Source organism: Cherax quadricarinatus, chromosome 15 (genome assembly GCF_038502225.1).
Source record: "Cherax quadricarinatus isolate ZL_2023a chromosome 15, ASM3850222v1, whole genome shotgun sequence".
Taxonomy (NCBI): domain Eukaryota; kingdom Metazoa; phylum Arthropoda; class Malacostraca; order Decapoda; family Parastacidae; genus Cherax; species Cherax quadricarinatus.
In genome coordinates, this window is record NC_091306.1 from 4,883,955 (window position 1) to 4,907,619 (window position 23,665).

The 23,665-nt window shown below is 39.7% G+C and overlaps 1 protein-coding gene across 1 annotated transcript in view; it reads left to right on the plus strand.

The window, feature by feature from the left end:
- The window catches only part of LOC128692136 (probable methyltransferase-like protein 24), a 93,386-nt gene that overhangs the window by 40,441 nt on the left and 29,280 nt on the right, over nucleotides 1-23,665 (plus strand). The window contains exons 3-4 of the mRNA XM_053781159.2: nucleotides 5,978-6,021; nucleotides 11,835-11,953. Coding sequence (XP_053637134.2) covers nucleotides 5,978-6,021; nucleotides 11,835-11,953 — 163 coding nt within the window. The remainder of the gene's footprint in view (nucleotides 1-5,977; nucleotides 6,022-11,834; nucleotides 11,954-23,665) is intronic.

Here is a 23,665-nt window from a genome sequence, read left to right on the forward strand (position 1 = left end):
AAATGGTAAATCATATCTTTGTTATGACGTCTTGGGAATGTATCTACATTTTGCACCAGCTAGATGATTGATCCTCTTGTAGATGAATGGTTCAAAGAACCGACACGTTGTTAAATTAGACACATGTGCAACTCTTGGGTATCTTTATTGAGGAAACGTTTCTCCACACAGTGGCTTCATCATTCCATACAAAGGATAAACTTGAAGAACAGGAGGAGAATGAGGTAATCAGTCCCTCAACCTTGAGTCGATGTGGTCAGTCCATCAGTCTTGAAAAGAATAAGGCATATGAGCGGAGAAGCAGCTTATAAACCGTATGGCAGGAGAGGTGCAGCAGTCATAGGTGGTGTCACATTTGTCCAGTGTGGAAGTAGGTCGTGCCCAAGGGTTAGGCAAGCGAAGAATTCCCAAGTATTAAGATCCCAAGAAGTTGCAGTGTCTGACAGGATTGTAGATGAATGGTTTTCCCTGTCATATTCCATCACACAGGATGGGTAATGAAATGTTTCAGCCTGAGCTAGGAGACTGAAGTAGAGTTAATGACGATATAGTCAGGTATTCCACTATGAGTTCATCAATTGCGGCAGCTACAGAAGTTTCCTTCCAGTTGAGCTCTGTGGGAAAACAGCATATGTGTACATAGCAAGCAAAGCTTGTCAAATCCTTGACTCTATAAGCTCTGTTGAAAGTGGAAGTTGATTTTCTGTACGTATACTGCTTTTTTCCCGCAGAGCTGTAGTTACTACCACCTGGGAGTTATTATTTTTTATGATGGCTTAGTCTTAGCTCGAGGCAGCTTTTAGCTGTGTGAATGTCCGCACATCAACCAAATTTTTCAGTGGGCTGCAGAAAACAATATGAAGTTCAACGATGAGAAATTTCAATTGCTCAGATATGGTAAACACGAGGAAATTAAATCTTCATCAGATTACAAAACAAATTCTGGCCACAAAATAGAGCGAAACACCAACGTCAAAGACCTGGGAGTGATCATGCTGGAGGATCTCACCTTCAAGGACCATAACATTGTATCAATCGCAGCTGCTAGAAAAATGACAGGATGGATAATGAGAACCTTCAAAACTAGGGATGCCAAGCCCATGATGACACTCTTCAGGTCACTTGTTCTATCTAGGCTGGAATATTGCTGCACACTAACAGCACCTTTCAAGGCAGGTGAAATTGCTGACCTAGAAAATGTACAGAGAACCTTCACGGCGCGCATATCGGAGATAAAACACCTCAATTACTGGGAGCGCTTGAGGTTCCTGAACCTGTATTCCCTGGAACGCAGGCGGGAGAGATACATGATTATATACACCTGGAAAATCCTAGAGGGACTAGTGCCGAACTTGCACACGAAAATCACTCACTACGAAAGCAAAAGACTTGGCAGACGATGCAACATCCCCCCAATGAAAAGCAGGGGTGTCACTAGCACGTTAAGAGACCATACAATAAGTGTCAGGGGCCCGAGACTGTTCAACTGCCTCCCAGCATACATAAGGGGGATTACCAATAGACCCCTGGCAGTCTTCAAGCTGGCACTGGACAAGCACCTAAAGTCGGTACCTGACCAGCCGGGCTGTGGCTCGTACGTTGGTTTGCGTGCAGCCAGCAGTAACAGCCTGGTTGATCAGGCTCTGATCCACCAGGAGGCCTGGTCACAGAGCGGGCCGCGGGGGCGTTGACCCCCGGAACTCTCTCCAGGTAAACAAGGAAGATCACGTAAGCAACAGGGATACGTGTGAGTGGTAGCCGCATGTTATTTACTCTTGAAGCTTATCGACTGCACGAGGGTCATTAAGACTGCACATCACTTGTACATCACCAGGCAAGACTATTTTAATCCCTTTTCACATTATTTTAATCCCTGCATACACTTCTGGTTATATATACACTAAGAGATAAACACCTCACAGTGTAAATATACTGACCTTATATTGTGAAGAATGACAGGGGGAACTGCATTATGTAATTTCAAGGCTTCTTCCACAGGACCAGATCTAAAGAATATACTAGCAGTCAGATCTATTTTAAGAACACACTAACAATCAGATCTGTCTTAAGAACACACTAACACTCAGATCTATTTTAAGAACACACTAGCAATCAGATCTATCTTAAGCACATACTAACAATCAGATCTATCTTAAGCACATGCTAACAATCAGATCTATCTGAAGCACATATTAACAATCAGATCTACATTTAGAACACACTAACGCTAACGCAAACACAGTTTACTAAATGACAAAAACAATCACATTAGCAACACTATGACTACTCTGGTGGTTCTAAAGACCAGCCAGATATGTCATCAAACACCCATGCCAAAAAATGGAACAGCACCCAGAATTACCCACCATACAGTGAACACAAAATTCTACGGTACTTTCAACTCCCATACCCAAACAAACTCCAGACTCCACTAAATGATCGTCACACACTGTACATACACGGAGGGGCGACGAGACCCAAAATACTAACAGAATATTACTGCTCTCATCCTCCCTAAGATATCATCTCTACACTGTCCTCCCACACAGACCTGCACTCCCGCCGGCACGTACAAAATGAATCGATAGTATGAAATGAGAATCTCGCTGTAACATATTGCATAAGTACACAGATTGAAATATTGCTGGAGTGACAAAAAAAAAATAAAACTGGCTCGCTAACTCCGCCAACCAGGCTGTGATGGATATGTGGGACAGTGGGCTGCTAACAGCAACAGACTGCTTGAACAGGCAGTCAGAAGGAAAGTTTTGCTGCAGGCCGGCCTGCGAGAGCAGAGAAAACTCGAAATTAATCACAGGTATAACCGAACTGGTGTCTTGTAATTGCGGGTTCCCAATTACATGCCTCAGCCAGAAAGTGTACACAAGTGGGCAGGCAAAGCGGTTGTTCCACTATTAGTTAAAAATAGTAAAGGAATGTGTAGATACCAGAACCATGAAGTACACGGGTGGGTGCAGGTGGAAAGAGGAGTGATTGGCGGAATGATGAGGTAATGAGGGTGGTAAGGGAGAAGACTTTTGCAATCTAAAAATGATCGATTTCCCAGTCCTAAACAAGTTCCTCAAAATCTCACCATTTCACTAAGAGTCAATGACATCATCAGTCAGCTGGTAATTGATTTATCGAGAAACAGAGAGAACGCCACGCAAGGTTTGAGAAACAACACATTGTGAGGAATTCCTCATTCAGTATATATTAAATGCCTCTCTCTTTAAGCATTAAGTCGATATATATATATATATATATATATATATATATATATATATATATATATATATATATATATATATATATATATATATATATATATATATATATATATATATATATATAATGCCATTTTGTACAACATACTGTATATTGTATGTCTTTTTGACGTACAATACACATATAATGTTCAAATATTGCATATACAAATATACAAATATTACATTATTATTATTATTATTATAATCAAGGGAGAAGCGCTAAATCCATAAGATTATACAGCTACAAATATTACATATATTATACAAAGTGGCATTCCTCGCAACGTGTGTTAGGTGCTCATAAATCCAACAATATGTTAGCAACTCACGCCACTCGCCACATAGTGTAGCTGCCTCCCTTAGAGGTACCTCTTCCCCTTGTGCACCTAGCAGTAAGTAGGTACCGGGGTGTTAACTCACTATCGTGGGTTGCATCCTGGGTTACGGGATGTTACCCCAAATGGAAATAAGCCACACTCATTAGCTATCTTGGGTTATGCTGGATTAACCCTCTGGGTTAACAACACTGGTTTACAACCCAAATGATTCGGAAATAAAACTAGAAATTCTTTACTAGTTTTGGATCACTGAACACGTAAGTGATGCTTAAAATTGCAAATAATTATTTTTTTTGTTTTTTTTTGGATAAAGATATGGACCGAGGGTGGCTGATATTATTATCCTTGACCTGGGAAGGTCCCTTACCTCGGTTGGTAACACACGGCTCACACACACGTGGTTCGATCCCCGGTACGAGTGGAAACATTGGACATGCTTTCTTTCACCCGTTGTCCCTGTTCAACTAGCAGCAAGTAGGTACCTGGGTGTAAGACGACTGGTGTGGGTGGTAGCATACCTCAGCTAGAGCAGGGCTTTGAAATGACCTGAGGTAGGATAACAGCTCTTAGCCTGTAAAATTGATCTATGTAAGGGAAGAGGGCAAATAAACCGTGCGGGGAGAAGCCTCTTCGATTCAAACCCACAGTGCATAAATATTTAAATATAAACAGTTTCCTATAGCCACAAAGCATTATTGTTTAAAAAATAAAGAATATACACTTTACTTTAGCCATTCGGTTATGATCCTGCTAGTTTTCATCACCCCAAAATGCCATGTCGAAATTTTTTCCCCCCAGAAGCACAAAACTGTTCAAAATTTCAAGACCACTGTTATCCGAATAAAGAATAAATTTCTTTTTTTTTCAAATTTATCATTTTTCTTCAAGTGGCTCACACCTTTTTATATTACTGTGCACCAAGCCAGTTCACAGTTGTGACCACATCCTGGTGACACGGTGTGACTCCGGGTCAGTTCACTTCTTTCACCCTCCTCACCATGGGTATATAAAAGGTATACAAGTACTAAAAAAGAGTAACGACACTTTGAGAAGTGGATACCATTATCAGCGACGACGTTTCTTCCACACCGGGCGAACGTCGTTGTTAATAGTAGAGAACTTAGACACCATTTTCCTACCTTTGGCGGGTTTCGAGAGTTTTCCCTACTTCCTGCATAATATAACCTCCCAGCAGTGAAACATTTTGTATTCATACCCTTCAGATCAACATCAACATTACAACACACTGCATGCACATCAACATTGCAACATACTACATAAACACAAACATTCATTATAACAATACATACACATCAACATTAAGACTGCACTTTTCGAGGAGAAAAATAATTAAAATTAAATGATTCATGTTAAACGCTAAACCCATTCGGGTCATTCAGCGGAAGACATGGTGGAGGCTCGATCCTCCTCTATTTCTTCAGATGAGTGTCAGACAGACGTGATGAAGGCTTGATCCCGGCAGCTCATGCTGTGAGCGTAAGTCTGAGCATTAGTTTATTGAGAATCCCATAGCTCATCCTGTAAACGTTAGTTTATTGTGCACCGGGCAGCTCATTTTTTGACCGGTAATTTATGTACCCGGCAGTTTCTTCGAGTAGTAACGCAAAAGATGCGAGATAACAGGTTTTAATGGGCATTTGTCAGTTCCCACTCGGTACAGATATCAGTCATTTCATATAAAGTATTTCATTTTATTTACATAGCTAATCTGCGCAGTGCACTATGTAGATACAAGTCAAGAAAATTGAAGTATCTCGCCAGTCAGCTAGGCGATTCCTTACGTCACACAGTCCCGGCAAGATGCACGTGAGAAAACTCTTGGAAACCAGACATCATATTCAATCTAAGTACCAACTCTCCAACTTTAAGAGAGAGGCCTTCAGCTTGGGACTCAAGTTCTCCGCAGGAAGTCGGAAATCCCCACACATTGATTTCATCACATTAGATCACACGGATGTATTCAGGGATTCGTAACAGTCACACTGTAACAAACCAACACCTTTGCACTACACAAACGGCACATCGATGCCTTATATAGCCTGGCCAAAAATAGAAACATAACGAGTACAACAGGAAAGTCGAGCACCCTCCGGGAGAATATATCTTATTTAGCTTGAGATGCAGATACCTACGAGACCACCAGAACACACCAAAACCCAAACAATAAAACCTCGATTACCGGATCCAGACAAATTCTTCCAGAAGCATTACAGGGTAATACAGACCTGCTCAAATTGTTTAGAATAGGTAGAGTGAGGTTAGATGAAGATAGGTTAAGTTAGTAGTATAAATATTGATTACAATTTTACATGCAGATATATAATAGTTGTCCTTTTCACTTATTCTCAGAAAGAACAAAGATGCCGTGCAGGTTGACATACTTCAGACCGCAGGTAAGATTGTTTCGCTTACTGAATTAAAATAGGTATACTAGCCTAAGTAATACTGTGAATTGAAATAGATGTTATGATAAATAATATGACTTGTAATGGATGTTAGTTTAAATAATAATGTAAATTTCAATAAATGTTAGCATAAATAATAATAAATTCAAATCCATACTAGGATGAATAATTTGAATTAAAATGAATGTTACTGTTCATTACCATTGCAGTATCATCAGGGGTTAGCATTATTTTTTGTTGCTATAACAATGTGGAAAGTTAACATAAGCTGTACGTTATACGACTGCCGACACTTGTGACAGCACACTACTTGCTGGGGGGGGGGGGAAGTGGGCATTTATTTCGAGTCGACATTTCGCTCATATAGGGAAATTTGTCGAGTCAGTGTTTGGGGGAAATGTGTGTCTAGTCATGACTCCAGATACTTATTTTTGTTACTTAAAACTACTACAAGTGATTTCTTCTTCCACTTTCCCTTCACACAGCACTGTTTACACAAGTTATTACCTGTGTTATCACCTACAACACTTTTAGCTTGATTACCTTAAATTTCGGTCATTTGACCCTTATGGATTTAGCGTTTCCCCATAATAAAATTAGCAATGTGTATATCTTCAGAAACATTGTACAAATTTATACTACGTTTAAAAAAAATTGCAGAATACTTGAAAGACACTCGAGTAGAGAACGTTTTTCAGTGAGTATTCAGGTACAGGTACACATAAATAGTTACATGAATAAATCATACATAGCAGCATATGTGTAGATTACCTAGGATAACCCCCCAAAAAAGTCAGAGTGACTTATTTCCATTGGGGTCCTTGTAATATCTTATTGTTTAAACCTTAAGAGTTAAAACAGCTAAGTAACTCGACTATGTGAAAATCATTTACAATAAAAGGGGATATACTAGGAAAAATGTGAACTGAGTTATTTACATAGCATTAAAGAGGATCAAGTGACAGTAATAGGTACATGAATGTTACAGTAATAGGTACATGAATGTTACAGTAATAGGTACATGTACGTTACAGTAATAGGTACATGTATGTTACAGTAATAGGTACATGTATGTTACAGTAATAGGTACATGTATGTTACAGTAATAGGTACATGAATGTTACAGTAATAGGTACATGAATGTTACAGTAATAGGTACATGTATGTTACAGTAATAGGTACATGAATGTTACAGTAATAGGTACATGAATGTTACAGTAATAGGTACATGAATGTTACAGTAATAGGTACATGTATGTTACAGTAATAGGTACATGTATGTTACAGTAATAGGTACATGTATGTTACAGTAATAGGTACATGTATGTTACAGTAATAGGTACATGTACGTTACAGTAATAGGTACATGAATGTTACAGTAATAGGTACATGTATGTTACAGTAATAGGTACATGTATGTTACAGTAATAGGTACATGTACGTTACAGTAATAGGTACATGTATGTTACAGTAATAGGTATATGTACGTTACAGTAATAGGTACATGTATGTTACAGTAATAGGTACATGTATGTTACAGTAATAGGTACATGTATGTTACAGTAATAGGTACATGTATGTTACAGTAATAGGTACATGTATGTTACAGTAATAGGTACATGTATGTTACAGTAATAGGTACATGTATGTTACAGTAATAGGTACATGTACGTTACAGTAATAAGTACATGAATGTTACAGTAATAGGTACATGTATGTTACAGTAATAGGCACACGACTGTTACAGTAATAGGTACATGAATGTTACAGTAATAGGCACACGACTGTTACAGTAATAGGTACATGTATGTTACAGTAATAGGCACACGACTGTTACAGTAATAGGTACATGTATGTTACAGTAATAGGTACATGTATGTTACAGTAATAGGTACATGAATATTACAGTAATAGGTACATGAATGTTACAGTAATAGGTACATGAATGTTACAGTAATAGGTACATGAATGTTACAGTAATAGGTACATGTATGTTACAGTAATAGGCACACGACTATTACAGTAATAAGTACATGAATGTTACAGTAATAGGTACATGAATGTTACAGTAATAGGTACATGAATGTTACAGTAATAGGTACATGAATGTTACAGTAATAGGTACATGAATGTTACAGTAATAGGTACATGAATGTTACAGTAATAGGTACATGTATGTTACAGTAATAGGCACACGACTGTTACAGTAATAAGTACATGAATGTTACAGTAATAGGTACATGAATGTTACAGTAATAGGTACATGAATGTTACAGTAATAGGTACATGAATGTTACAGTAATAGGTACATGAATGTTACAGTAATAGGTACATGTATGTTACAGTAATAGGCACACGACTGTTACAGCAATAGATACATGAATGTTACAGTAATAGGTACATGAATGTTACAGTAATAGGTACATGAATGTTACAGTAATAGGTACATGAATGTTACAGTAATAGGTACATGAATGTTACGGTAATAGGTACATGAATGTTACAGTAATAGGTACATGTGTGTTACAGTAATAGGTACATGAATGTTACAGTAATAGGTACATGAATGTTACAGTAATAGGTACATGTATGTTACAGTAATAGGCACACGACTGTTACAGCAATAGATACATGAATGTTACAGTAATAGGTACATGTGTGTTACAGTAATAGGTACATGAATGTTACAGTAATAGGTACATGAATGTTACAGTAATAGGTACATGAATGTTACAGTAATAGGTACATGAATGTTACAGTAATAGGTACATGAATGTTACAGTAATAGGTACATGTGTGTTACAGTAATAGGTACATGAATGTTACAGTAATAGGTACATGAATGTTACAGTAATAGGTACATGAATGTTACAGTAATAGGTACATGAATATTACAGTAATAGGTACATGAATGTTACAGTAATAGGTACATGAATGTTACAGTAATAGGTACATGAATGTTACAGTAATAGGTACATTAATGTTACAGTAATAGGTACATGTGTGTTACAGTAATAGGTACATGAATGTTACAGTAATAGGTACATGAATGTTACAGTAATAGGTACATGAATGTTACAGTAATAGGTACATAAATGTTACAGTAATAGGTACATGAATGTTACAGTAATAGGTACATGAATGTTACAGTAATAGGTACATGTGTGTTACAGTAATAGGTACATGAATGTTACAGTAATAGGTACATGAATGTTACAGTAATAGGTACATGAATGTTACAGTAATAGGTACATGAATGTTACAGTAATAGGTACATGAATGTTACAGTAATAGGTACATGAATGTTACAGTAATAGGTACATGAATGTTACAGTAATAGGTACATGAATGTTACAGTAATAGGTACATGAATGTTACAGTAATAGGTACATGAATGTTACAGTAATAGGTACATGAATGTTACAGTAATAGGTACATGAATGTTACAGTAATAGGTACATGAATGTTACAGTAATAGGTACATGAATGTTACAGTAATAGGTACACGAATGTTACAGTAATAGGTACACGAATGTTACAGTAATAGGTACATGTGTGTTACAGTAATAGGTACATGAATGTTACAGTTATAGGTACATGAATGTTACAGTAATAGGTACATGAATGTTACAGTAATAGGTACATGAATGTTACAGTAATAGGTACATGAATGTTACAGTAATAGGTACATGTGTGTTACAGTAATAGGTACATGAATGTTACAGTAATAGGTACATGAATGTTACAGTAATAGGTACATGAATGTTACAGTAATAGGTACATGAATATTACAGTAATAGGTACATGAATGTTACAGTAATAGGTACATGAATGTTACAGTAATAGGTACATGAATGTTACAGTAATAGGTACATGAATGTTACAGTAATAGGTACATGTGTGTTACAGTAATAGGTACATGAATGTTACAGTAATAGGTACATGAATGTTACAGTAATAGGTACATGAATGTTACAGTAATAGGTACATGAATGTTACAGTAATAGGTACATGAATGTTACAGTAATAGGTACATGAATGTTACAGTAATAGGTACATGTGTGTTACAGTAATAGGTACATGAATGTTACAGTAATAGGTACATGAATGTTACAGTAATAGGTACATGAATGTTACAGTAATAGGTACATGAATGTTACAGTAATAGGTACATGAATGTTACAGTAATAGGTACATGAATGTTACAGTAATAGGTACATGAATGTTACAGTAATAGACACTTGAATGTTACAGTAATAGGTACATGAATGTTACAGTAATAGGTACATGAATGTTACAGTAATAGGTACATGAATGTTACAGTAATAGGTACATGAATGTTACAGTAATAGGTACATGAATGTTACAGTAATAGGTACATGTGTCTTACAGTAATAGGTACATGAATGTTACAGTTATAGGTACATGAATGTTACAGTAATAGGTACATGAATGTTACAGTAACAGGTACATGAATGTTACAGTAATAGGTACATGAATGTTACAGTAATAGGTACATGAATGTTACAGTAATAGGTACATGAATGTTACAGTAATAGGTACATGAATGTTACAGTAATAGGTACATGAATGTTACAGTAATAGGTACATGAATGTTACAGTAATAGGTACATGAATGTTACAGTAATAGGTACATGAATGTTGTGCAGCAATAGATACATGAATGTTACAGTAATAGGTACATGAATGTTACAGTAATAGGTACATGTATGTTACAGTAATAGGAACATGAATGTTACAGTAATAGGTACATGAATATTACAGTAATAGGTACATGAATGTTACAGTAATAGGTACATGTATATTACAGTAATAGGTACATGAATGTTACAGTAATAGGTACATGTATGTTACAGTAATAGGAACATGAATGTTACAGTAATAGGTACATGAATGTTACAGTAATAGGTACATGTATGTTACAGTAATAGGTACATGTGTGTTACAGTAATAGGTACATGAATGTTACAGTAATAGGTACATGAATGTTACAGTAATAGTTACATGAATGTTACGGTAATAGGTACATGTATGTTAGCTATACAAGAAATCACTCTCCTCCCTTTCTGTAGCTAGATTCATTAGGTACTTTTTTACTCTCTTTCCGAACTGGCTCATGCTATGACAGGCTCTGACATGTACAGGCAGTCCGTTCCACTACTGTGTGTACTACAAAGTTGTGTTCCCTTTTAGCACTATACTTGCTTTGGTTCCCAGCCTTGAATAACTTGGCAGCAAGATATTCTGGACACTGCTTGTGAGCAGTTTTAAAAACGCGATTTAACTTCATTTGTGTTACTCTATCTTCAACATTCAGCATATCCAGGTGTTGCAATTCACCCTTGTCTGCAAGCTCTCTTGGACACAGGTCCAGGATCAGTCTCATCATTTTGTTCTGGGTGATTTGTAGCCTATCTTTCATTCTCTCTGTTAAGGCAGATGACTATGAAGAGTAAGAGTAATGTATATGGCATTGTATAAGAGCTAGACATAGGGCTTTGCGAGCCTCAGTGAGTAGACAATGTGCCTGGGTGTAGTATGGCCAAGTAGTATGGCTTCCTTTTTCCCGAGGTGTAACGATAATTCATTGTCTACTCACCATTTGCTGCAGGATTCTTGTTTTGGTGATAGTACATTAGCTATAGCTTGTGGGTCTCTACCTGTGACAGTGTTTCGCTATAAAGATTTATCAAGCGAGAGAAAAAAAACTTCGCTCGCAAGTGTTATTTTATTATTGCCAGCACAGGATCCACTTTTAATGGTACCCGCTCTGGGTATAGGCTTTTCAGGGTCGCAGAGATGCGAGAAGTGCGTGAAGCCTTGCACAGTGGTGGGACTCTCCAGCATCGAGCAGTACAGAAAATATCTCCACCATACAGAGACGACCTGCAAAACGCTCGTAAGTCTCTCATTCCTATCCGTGCCTTCTCTGTGCATGAGGGGGGGGGGATGACTTTTGTAAACTGGGTGGCATCCGTGAACTGGTACACCCTGAAGGTATTAGGTATCCCGGAACTGGAGGAGGGGGGGGGGGGATGTTGAAGGCCTTTAAGCGGTTAGAATTTTTTTCCCTTCAGTGTTTCTTTTTTTTTTATTTCGCTCATAACGTGAGAAGGTGTCGTCCGATCGGCTTGCAATTTTCAACACTAGTTATATACCGCTGGTTAAAGGTACTTGTCGACAGGCACTTGTTTGGCATGTACGTAAAGAGGTGTGTATAGGTGTAATGTATACACATGGTGTGTATGTATGTAGGTCTGTTATTATGTAGGCCTGCATGTGTGCATATATGTACGTAGAAATGTGCCCAATTATATTATTTGCATGTAGGTTTGCACGTGTATGAATGTGTATAGCCCTTGTGTATCAACTCTTATGTGTATGGATATGTATGCGTCAAGTAACGCCATCATATCCGATTATGGTTGTCTTATTTAGGAGGTGCTATTAAAAAGTTCCTGGGCTGCCGGAAAATAAAAATATATATATAGCCTTACCTAGCTGAAGGTGTCCCCCTCGAAGTACTCTCCTTGGGAGTCTATACACTGATCCCAGCGCCTCTGCCACTTCTTGAAACCTTTCTGGAATTCTTTTCTAACGGCGTCATGCGCGACCTGTGATTCTATTTGCATCTCCTCCACGTCGTTAAAAGACCGTCCCTTGACTGCCATTTTTATTTTTGAGAAAAGAAAGAAGTCACATGGACTACATCTAGGAAGTAGGTAGAGCGGGGGACGACTGCCATGTTTTTGGTTAAAAACAAAGGTCTTGAGGCAGCATGTGGGGTGCGAATTTCGCAGCCACTCGTCTTATGTTCAAGTTTTCAATTATTTCTTTGACACGATCCATAAGGAACTTCCACAGCACTTGCAATGTTCTGGATAATCTGACAATGATTTTCACGAATAGACTTCTTCACTTTTTCAGTGTTGGCGTCTGTTTTTGATGGACAACCTGAGCGTTCATCATCTTAAACTGACGTTCGTCCTGCTATGAATCAACATCACTCAAAACATTGTCCGACCCATTGCTTCGTTGCTAAATGGTTGCTGAAGCATTTTTTGTTTCACTAGCCAATCGAGCTTGAAACCTAATTTCACACACGCTGTTCTTTTAAAGATTCCATTCTGTTACATAAAAAAATCACAACAACGCACTGACAACGCGACCAAAACAATGCCTGTCTGACCTCAACAAAATGATCGGCCGCACTGAAACTCGCCACACAACTTCACAAGGAGTGAACAGCGCAATATGATCTTCGCCGCCGCCGTATTTCACGCAGAAAGCGCATAAAAAATTCGAGTGCAGGAACTTTTTGATAGCACTCACAGCAAGGGTATAATTATGGTCGATACCTGGTGATAAAGAGAACGAAAGTAATACTGGGAAGGTTTGCCTTCTCACCTTCATTATCCACTTTAATTTACACTTCACTTTCCACTCCCTTCCAGGAGACGTCATTCTTATAAAGTTCTTAGTTTCACCTCATTCTTCTACTCACAAACCCAACTATTAGATCGCTGTTCTATACACTAAATAAGTAACTCAACACATGTAGCTTTTATTATACCGGTTAGCTTAAAGATATTTTAAATGCCATATCACGTGTATATTCCAAAGGACACCTACAGTATTTGCCATTCACCTGGGATCAAATTTCCTTGTGTATGGCAACTAGGGCAAGTGCCCTATGACCAAAGTTGTAGGACCTATACCCAGCATCCTGAAATGACTCCCATAACTTTCCTAAAGAATGCAATTTGCTTCAAGCGTTAAAAAAAAATGCGTGCTAATTCGACGATGGCCGAGAGTAATATTCAAGCGTGTAGGCGACCATCAGTTTTACTTGTAAAATAGTGTAAAAAAAAGCAGGTTAAATTAGTGTCTACCTTTTCTGACGGGTTTCAGTAGTTGATGGCTAATGTATCTTATGGGACAGGATAATACCAAATGTGTAAAGTAAAAGGACACAAGTGCAACTGTGACATTTATTGTGGCAACGTTTCGCTCTCCAGGAGCTTTATCAAGCCATTAATGGCTTGATAAAGCTCCTGGAGAGCGAAACGTTGCCACAATAAATGTCACATTAGTTGCACTTGTGTCCTTTTACTTTACATATTGTCGGTAATTCTACCAACTTTATTACAATACCAAATGTGTTTGGTTTATGTGCGAGTTAAATTGTCGATATGCTAAATTTGTTAAAAAGCTTTTAATAATTTGAATCTGTGCGGTAACTAGAGAATTCCTTTTTTAACCGGCTTCAAACTTCTAGTGCTGTCGTGCTTTCTGTAACGCATGCTTTCCCCTTATTATTGGGCTGCCCAAGTCCCACTTTGTCTATACTAATTACATTTTGAAATTCATTTCCATTCTGTAAATAAAAATATTTTGATCGGCTTCAAATCATCGACACTGATGCATTTCATGAAGTGAATTATACCTTATAACTTTAAATTTTGTAGATATATGTACAACACTAGATATCTTTCTTGAGGAAACGTTTCGTGATGAATGGTTTGAAAAACCGACAAGTTGAAGATTGAGACACTTATGCAACATATGGGAATCTTTATTCAGGAAACGTTTCGCTACACAGTGGCTTCATCAGTCCGATACAAAGTAGAAAGGCGTAAGGAGAGGAGGAGTTTGAGGTAATCAGTCCCTCAGCCTGGAGTCGATGTGTTCAGTCCATCAATCTTGTAGAATGTACAGCATAGGGCCGTAGACGTGGCTTATATATGAAGCCACTGTGTGGCGAAACGTTTCCTGAAGATTGAGACACTTATGCAACATATGGGAATCTTTATTCAGGAAACGTTTCGCCACACAGTGGCTTCATATATAAGCCACGTCTACGGCCCTATGCTGTACATTCTACAAGATTGATGGACTGAACACATCGACTCCAGGCTGAGGGACTGATTACCTCAAACTCCTCCTCTCCTTACGCCTTTCTACTTTGTATCGGACTGATGAAGCCACTGTGTGGTGAAACGTTTCCTGAATAAAGATTCCCATATGTTGCATAAGTGTCTCAATCTTCAGGAAACGTTTCGCCTGCACTGCATCTGCAAACATGTATGTGTACTCGACTGATGAATTAACTAAGATACCCTGTAACTCGTCATGTATGATTCATCCTCTATGCATACTTGCTGGAAGTCATAAAACTTGTAATGGGGAATAAGATGATATGCTATTCATTTTTGATATTCGATATTATGTACAGAAAAGGCCATCTTGAGGTGAGAGTGAAAGATGGAATAGGTTTCAAGTAAATTTTGTGAGGGGAAGGAGAACTTTCAGCGTGAGAAAGGGAGTACCAAGGCTTGAGCCAGCCGCCAGGTGTTTTAATATGCAAACGATGGCAGATTATAGCAGCGTGTCATGACTGGGCAAGCAGCAAGGATCGAAGAGAGGACGACGCCATTGCTAACGAACGCACGACACTTTCTTCACTGTGAGGGCTAAACAAGACCTAACACACATGCTATAAAAAAACTGAGTTTTCTTTGAATAAGATCCAGGCCTGTTAATACAGGCCTATGAGGTGCATTTTTTCAGTTACTTGTAGATGTGGACAGGTAGAGGAGCGTGGAAATAGTAGAAAACGTTGTGGTAGATCGAGGCTTACTAATTACACTTCGTCCTAGTGGTAGCGTCAAGGAAGGGCACGGGGACTGAAGCACCCTTAAGCTCCATTAGCCCCAAAATAATAATAATAATAATAATAATAATTTAGTTTCAAGGCAAGTCCTTTAGCCTCCCAAACCCTTTTCCAACCAATTGCCACCCCTAAGCCCCTCCTAGATAGAAATTTTCGAGCCGTCCATGAGTGGTGAGTTTCAAGTTTGTCCGTTCGTTTGTCACCAAATATTTTACACAAGACGCCATGAGGTGGGATATTTGCCCAAACTTAGTGATTCATTTGTGATACGGTCCGGTTATCTAGTGCTAGCCTCCAGCGCAAGGCCTTGTGTTACATTCGATAGAGTTTCGGGAGGTTGGCCTTGGCAGTAAGGGGAAGTGAAGGTGGAGTGTATGTACAGTGTAATAGAAGGGTAGGATGAGGGCTTTATATAGGTGTAGTTTTAAGAACTTAAGAACATAAGAATATAATAAAGAAGGAACACTGCAACAGGCCTACTGACCCATGCGGTGCAGGTCCATGTCCCCCTCCCCGGATTAACCCAATGACCCACACTCCCCGGATTAGCCCAATGACCCACCCAGTCTGGTCACCTCCACGCAAGGATGGAGCACTGCACCAGACCCAGCAGCACAAGCTAGTCAGGTTCAACTCACACTCACCCACACCCACTCATGTATTTATCTAACCTATTTTTAAAACTACACAACGTTTTAGCCTGAATAACTGTACTCGGGAGTTTGTTCCACTCATTCACAACTCTATTATCAAACCAATGCTTTCCTATATCCTTCCTGAATCTGAATTTTTCCAACTTGAAACCATTGCTGCGAGTCCTGTCTTGGCTGGAAATTTTCAGCACGCTATTTACATCCCCTTTATTTATTCCTGTTTTTCATTTATACACCTCGATCATATCCCCCCTAATTCTACGCCTTTCGAGAGAGTGCAGATTCAGGGCCCTCGGTCTATCCTCATAAGGAAGATTTCTGATACATGGGATCATCTTTGTCATCCTCCTCTGTACATTTTCCAGAACATTTATATCCATTCTGTAATACGGTGACCAGAACTGAGCAGCATAGTCTAAATGAGGCCTAACCAAGGATATATAGAGTTGAAAAACAACCTGAGGACTTCTATTATTTATACTTCTAGATATGAAGCCAAGAATTCTGTTAGCTTTATTGCGAACACTAATGCACTGTTGTCTTGGTTTTAGATTACTGCTAACCAGAACTCCTAATTTCTGGGTCCTACGTAGATTGTTAAGTATGTTAAGGACATTTTTAGTTATACTTGTTTTATGCGTTTGTGTATGCGTAGGTATTTGAAGACACGTGAGCAAACTTTCAGGACATTTATTATGGGACTTGGGACCTTGGTCACGCCACGTAAAAGGCTCTCAGTGTTTGCTCACGTCTTTTTCCACAACTTGTCGGTATCATATACTAAGTTTACCACCATGCGTAGGCATTTGTCTAGATTAACACCTAGGCTCGCGAAATCGTAATGACACGATTGCAAACAAACCATACCACGGCGGGGTTATTGTGGCTAGCTGGCTCAGTGGCTAACGCGTCGGTCTGGAGTTTTATGACTGATCGCGGGTTCTGGCCCCGCCCATGGTACAGTTTTTTTTAACACCTAGGACTGGTTGTATCAGAGATGAGAATATGGGTGTCTGAGGTTTTTTGCTCAATAGATGATGAGTTTCTCTTTTTGTAGCTAAAGTAAGCGATTTTGGAGTTGAGTGCGTTTGTCTAGATGAGCTATTTGTGTTCCCAAAGTGATAATGTCTACTTCAGTCTGTGTTCTCTGTGAAAGTGCGTCTGTTTATCTTTGTGAGTTTAGCTGTGTGATGTCACCTGCATAGATAGTGACTGTCATCGAATTGAGGTTTTGGGATGTCATTTTTATAGAGGATGTATAGAGTGCGAGAAAAGAGCCCTGGGGGAGGAAAATAGTCGGTGTGTTAGCTCTGGAATATGATTCTCCTGGTTCGGTTGTTTAGGAAGTTTCTTAAGAAATTTTGAGTAGATTAGGTAGCTGAAATTGCTTCAGATTTTATACCTTAGTCTGTCGTGCCAGACATTGTCACATGCTTTTCCACGTCCTTGTTGATGAGTTCTGTATTGATTCCTTGTTATTTACTGATGTTTAGTTCATCTTGTGTTGTCTGAAGCCAAATTGTCCGTCAGTGAGGATGTTGTTAGTTTCAAGGTGTTTGCGTCAGCTTTGGTTAATGATCATTTAAATGTTTTCCTAGTTTTTCAAGTAGGTTGATAGGTCTAGTTCATGGGGATGGGGTTGTACTTTATTGGGTTTTGGGATTAGAATGGCAGTCACTTATTTGAATAATAATGGGATGTATCCGGAGACTAGGGATACGTTGAGGCTAATGTATGCAGTGACGATGAAATTAAGGTGTTTTAGAATAGTGTAGTCCAGAGGCGCCTGGAGCTTGGGGAGGCAGGCGAGACAAGAGTGTTGATGTGAGTCATGTGTCCAGTGCTTCAGTTTTCTATGTCAAGGGTATTTTGGGTAGTTGGATGGTGGGGTGGGCTAGGGTGAAAAAAGATATTTTCAAAGATATTTTTGATTTTTTGAACATCGATTGCTTCAGCAGGATCGAAGATGTTCCTCTTAGTGTGAGTGAGATTCGTGATGTTTGATGTATTAATACCTTTGATTCGTTGGATAAATTTCCAGAATACTGTAGTATTCTGGAAATTTAGTGAAATGTAGTGTTGTATGAGGGTGAACCGGCGTTTGTTGTGGTCTTCGAGGCTGTTTAATATGTAGTTTTAGAGGGTGGTGTGGTCCCAGCTTGCTTGCTCATAACTGAATTTGCAAAAACACCGATTGCAGTATTAGTAGGCATGTAGTTAAAGCAGAGGGTGTGAATGAGTCTTTCAACGTGTGTTTTCTTTGGGATGGTGTGGTGTGCAGCTTGAATGATGATTTTGTTTAATTAAGTCTAGCTGTCAGTTTCAGGTGGGTCTGTTATTGCAGGTGAGGTAAGTGTTTTCGATTTGTTGCTAGAAGACTTCCCAGTCCGTTTTGTTGAAGGCATGTATAGTAGGGGTGAGGATGGGAGTTTGGGATTTGTGCAGTGTGATCAGAACCCGTAAGAGGGGTTTCATGTAATATTAAGGTGAAGGCTTGCCTTATTTATGGTGATAATGTCAAGCAAACCTGTCCACATTACGAAAAGCAAGTGTTGAAGTCATAACAGAGGTCTGTTAGTCTTTTGTGCTATGAGCTGATGTAGTGAAGCCTTTGTTAGGCGTTATTGATGTGTTGAAGGGTAGTGTGTATGACACTGACGTCAGCTAACGGTTACACTGACGTGTAGATGTTGTTCAACACTTTGGTGAGATCCATTATATAATGTTAGTGTTAGGGCAAGTGTGGTGAAAATGAGGAGGAATAGCAGATCTGGGCTTTCAGAGCAAATGAAGTCACCTATCAAGTGTCTGTGCCATAATCACGTAAGTTGAACTGAGTGACTTTAATTTCCATTGTTTGAAATTATTACAAGATAAAGTGTTCGTGCAAGTTTGGACTTGATTCCATTGTAGTGTGTTCCTTGTGTAGTGTTCTCTCTGCAGTTGGTTGTGTATTGCTTTCCACTGAGTGAGGTCTTTTTTTTCCAAGCATTCTCTGGATGAGGACCGAGATCTTAATGGTGTGATGTACTTAAAATACGAATGGTTTTCTCTTCATCGTTTTAATGTGGAGTTTTTGCGTTTAAGGATGGCGGATGGTTGGTCGTGAGTAGTGCTGTATCTAGCAGCATGACTAGTGGTAGCTACCAGCGGCGCTACTTTATGCAGGATGTTGCTATCATAGTAGCGATGCTACAATTTAGAGCATTTCCCAACCGCTGTTCGCTAGCCACTACTTTTGCCATGAATTGTAAAACCTGTGTATACCAACTGTCGTTTGTCACCACTGAGACCCACATAAAGGATCACTTGGACAACGAAATATGGATCCCAGGTTACAACCTATACAGATGTGACAGTGAACAGGCAAAAGGGGGGGGGGTTGGCCTGTACATTGCAGAGTCACTTGTTTGCACAGAACTGCTTAATGCCTCAAATGATGTAGTGGAAGTTTTAGCAGTAAAGGTCGAGAACCAAAACCTAGTCATTGTGGTAGTCTACAAGCCTCCGGATGCAACATCCCAGCAATTCCAGGAACAGCTGTTAAAAATTGACCACTGTCTGGAAAATCTTCCAGCTCCTGCACCCAACATCTTGCTCCTGGGGGATTTCAACTTAAGGCACCTAAAATGGAGGAATATAGCAAATAATATTGTTGCAGTAATAACACCAGGAGGCAGCTCTGATGAAAACTCGAGCTTTTAAATCTCTGCACAAAATTCAATTTAAACCAGCAAATAATAGAGCCTACTAGACTGGAGAATACACTAGACCTCATCTTCACTAACAATGATGATCTGATAAGAAATGTCAACATATCAAAAACAATATACTCAGATCACAACACAATTGAGGTTCAGACATGTATGCGTGGAGCCCCAGACCGACATAATGAGATTAAACATTAAAATGGTATTTTAATGGTATTTTATACCATTTTAATGTTCATTCTGTCAGACACTGCAACGCAAGGGTATCTTGGTACAGACCATGAACTTCGACAATCTCTACTAGTGAGAACGGCTGGGTTTGAGAGGGACCTGCCCTCCCAACGCAACCTACGTCTCACCTCCTGGCACTATAAAAGGCTCCATCCTGTCACTTCAACTTCATATTGTTTCAGACAACGGAACAATGCTCTTCTCCAGACTGAGGGAATGACCACCTCAAAACTTTAAGGGTGATGGACTGATTACATCGTCTTCAAGTATCTTCTGCTTCTATCAACTTTTCTGTACTCGACTGAAGAAGCCTACTGTGTAGGCGAAACGTTTCGAAATAAAGATACCTAACTGTTGCATATGTGTCTTACCTAACAATAATGAGATTAGTCACGAGGGAGCATTCACCAAATTCAACTTCAATAACAAAAACATAAAGTGGGACCAAGTAAACCAAGTCCTAACCGATATAAGCTGGGAAGATATACTAAGCAACACAGACCCCAACTTATGCCTAGAACAGATTAACTTGGTGGCACTCGATGTATGCACAAGGCTTATTCCTCTAAGAAAAAGGAGGAGTAGATGTAAAATATAAAGAGACAGGCGCTCCCTTTACAGGCGACGGAAAAGAATAACAGAGCGGCTAAAAGAGGTCAATATATCTGAAATGCGTAGGGAGACACTGGTCAGAGAAATAGCAAGCATCGAACTTAAGCTAAAGGAATCTTATATGAGTCAGGAATCGCGGGAAGAACTAAAAGCCATAAATGAAATCGAAAGAAACCCAAAGTATTTCTTCTCCTATGCCAAATCAAAGTCGAGAACAACGTCCAGTATTGGGCCCCTACTTAAACAAGATGGGTCCTACACAGATGACAGCAAGGAAATGAGTGAGCTACTCAAGTCCCAATATGACTCAGTTTTTAGCAAGCCGCTAACCAGACTGAGAGCCGTAGATCAAAATGAATTTTTTATGAGAGAGCCACAGAATTTGGTTAACACGAGCCTATCCGATGTTATCCTGACTCCAAATGACTTCGAACAGGCGATAAATGACATGCCTATGCACTCTGCCCCAGGGCCAGACTCATGGAACTCCGTGTTCATCAAGAACTGCTCGTGATAGGGGCTATCATGAGCCTTTTCCATCCTATGGAGAGGGAGCATGGACACGGGGGTCGTCCCACAGTTACTAAAAACAACAGACATAGCCCCACTCCACAAAGGGGGCAGTAAAGCAACAGCAAAGAACTACAGACCGATAGCACTAACATCCCATATCATAAAAATCTTTGAAAGGGTCCAAATGACTCCAAATGACTTCGAACAGGCGATAAATGACATGCCTATGCACTCTGCCCCAGGGCCAGACTCATGGAACTCCGTGTTCATCAAGAACTGCTCGTGATAGGGGCTATCATGAGCCTTTTCCATCCTATGGAGAGGGAGCATGGACACGGGGGTCGTCCCACAGTTACTAAAAACAACAGACATAGCCCCACTCCACAAAGGGGGCAGTAAAGCAACAGCAAAGAACTACAGACCGATAGCACTAACATCCCATATCATAAAAATCTTTGAAAGGGTCCTAAGAAGCAAGATCACCACCCATCTAGAAACCCATCAGTTACACAACCCAGGGCAACATGGGTTTAGAACAGGTCGCTCCTGTCTGTCTCAACTATTGGATCACTACGACAAGGTCCTAGATGCACTAGAAGACAAAAAGAATGCAGATGTAATATATACAGACTTTGCAAAAGCCTTCGACAAGTGTGACCATGGCGTAATAGCGCACAAAATGCGTGCTAAAGGAATAACAGGAAAAGTCGGTCGATGGATCTATAATTTTCTCACTAACAGAACACAGAGAGTAGTCGTCAACAGAGTAAAGTCCGAGGCAGCTACGGTGAAAAGCTCTGTTCTACAAGGCACAGTACTCGCTCCCATCTTGTTCCTCATCCTCATATCCGACATAGACAAGGATGTCAGCCACAGCACCGTGTCTTCCTTTGCAGATGACACCCGAATCTGCATGACAGTGTCTTCCATTGCAGACACTGCAAGGCTCCAGGCGGACATCAACCAAATCTTTCAGTGGCCTGCAGAAAACAATATGAAGTTCAACGATGAGAAATTTCAATTACTCAGATATGGTAAACACGAGGAAATTAAATCTTCATCAGAATACAAAACAAACTCTGGCCACAAAATAGAGCGAAACACCAACGTCAAAGACCTGGGAGTGATCATGTCGGAGGATCTCACCTTCAAGGACCATAACATTGTATCAATCGCATCTGCTGGAAAAATGACAGGATGGATAATGAGAACCTTCAAAACTAGGGATGCCAAGCCCATGATGACACTCTTCAGGTCACTTGTTCTATCTAGGCTGGAATATTGCTGCACACTAACAGCACCTTTCAAGGCAGGTGAAATTGCTGACCTAGATGTACAAAGAACCTTCACCGCACGCATAACGGAGATAAAACACCTCAATTACTGGGAGCGCTTGAGGTTCCTAAACCTGTATTCCCTGGAATGCAGGCGGGAGAGATACATGATTATATACACCTGGAAAATCCTAGAGGGACTAGTACCGAACTTGCAAACGAAAATCACTGACAACGAAAGCAAAAGACTTGGCAGACGATGCAACATCCCCCCAATGAAAAGCAGGGGTGTCACTAGCACGTTAAGAGACCATACAATAAGTGTCAGGGGCCCGAGACTGTTCAACTGCCTCCCAGCATACATAAGGGGGATTACCAACAGACCCCTGGCAGTCTTCAAGCTGGCACTGGACAAGCACCTAAAGTCGGGCTGTGGCTCGTACGTTGGTTTGCGTGCAGCCAGCAGTAACAGCCTGGTTGATCAGGCTCTGATCCACCAGGAGGCCTGGTCACAGACCTGGCCGCGGGGGCGTTGACCCCCGGAACTCTCTCCAGGTAAACCGTCAACGTGCGTCATCTTGCTTGCTGCCCACAGGTTGGGTAATATTCTATATTGTATACAGGACTGACTTTCGGCAACAGATTTAGTTACGCCTTTTAAGTTTTTCGTCAAATGTCACTGAAGTTGTAGAGCAGTACACATTGTCAAAATAGTGCTATCATGTGCTCCCACCAAAGTTTATTCTCTATAAGGATTACAATGCTGAGTTTACAGAAATTTGGTTATTGCTTGGTTTACATGTAGTAAAATTGTGATTACAGAGTGTACCACTAGAACGCTTAGCATGGCTAGGCATTTCGGGCATACTTAGTTTTATTCTTAATTGTAAAATATTACAAATTATGAGGTAAGTTGGTATTATGGCTAAGTGACTAAATACTAGT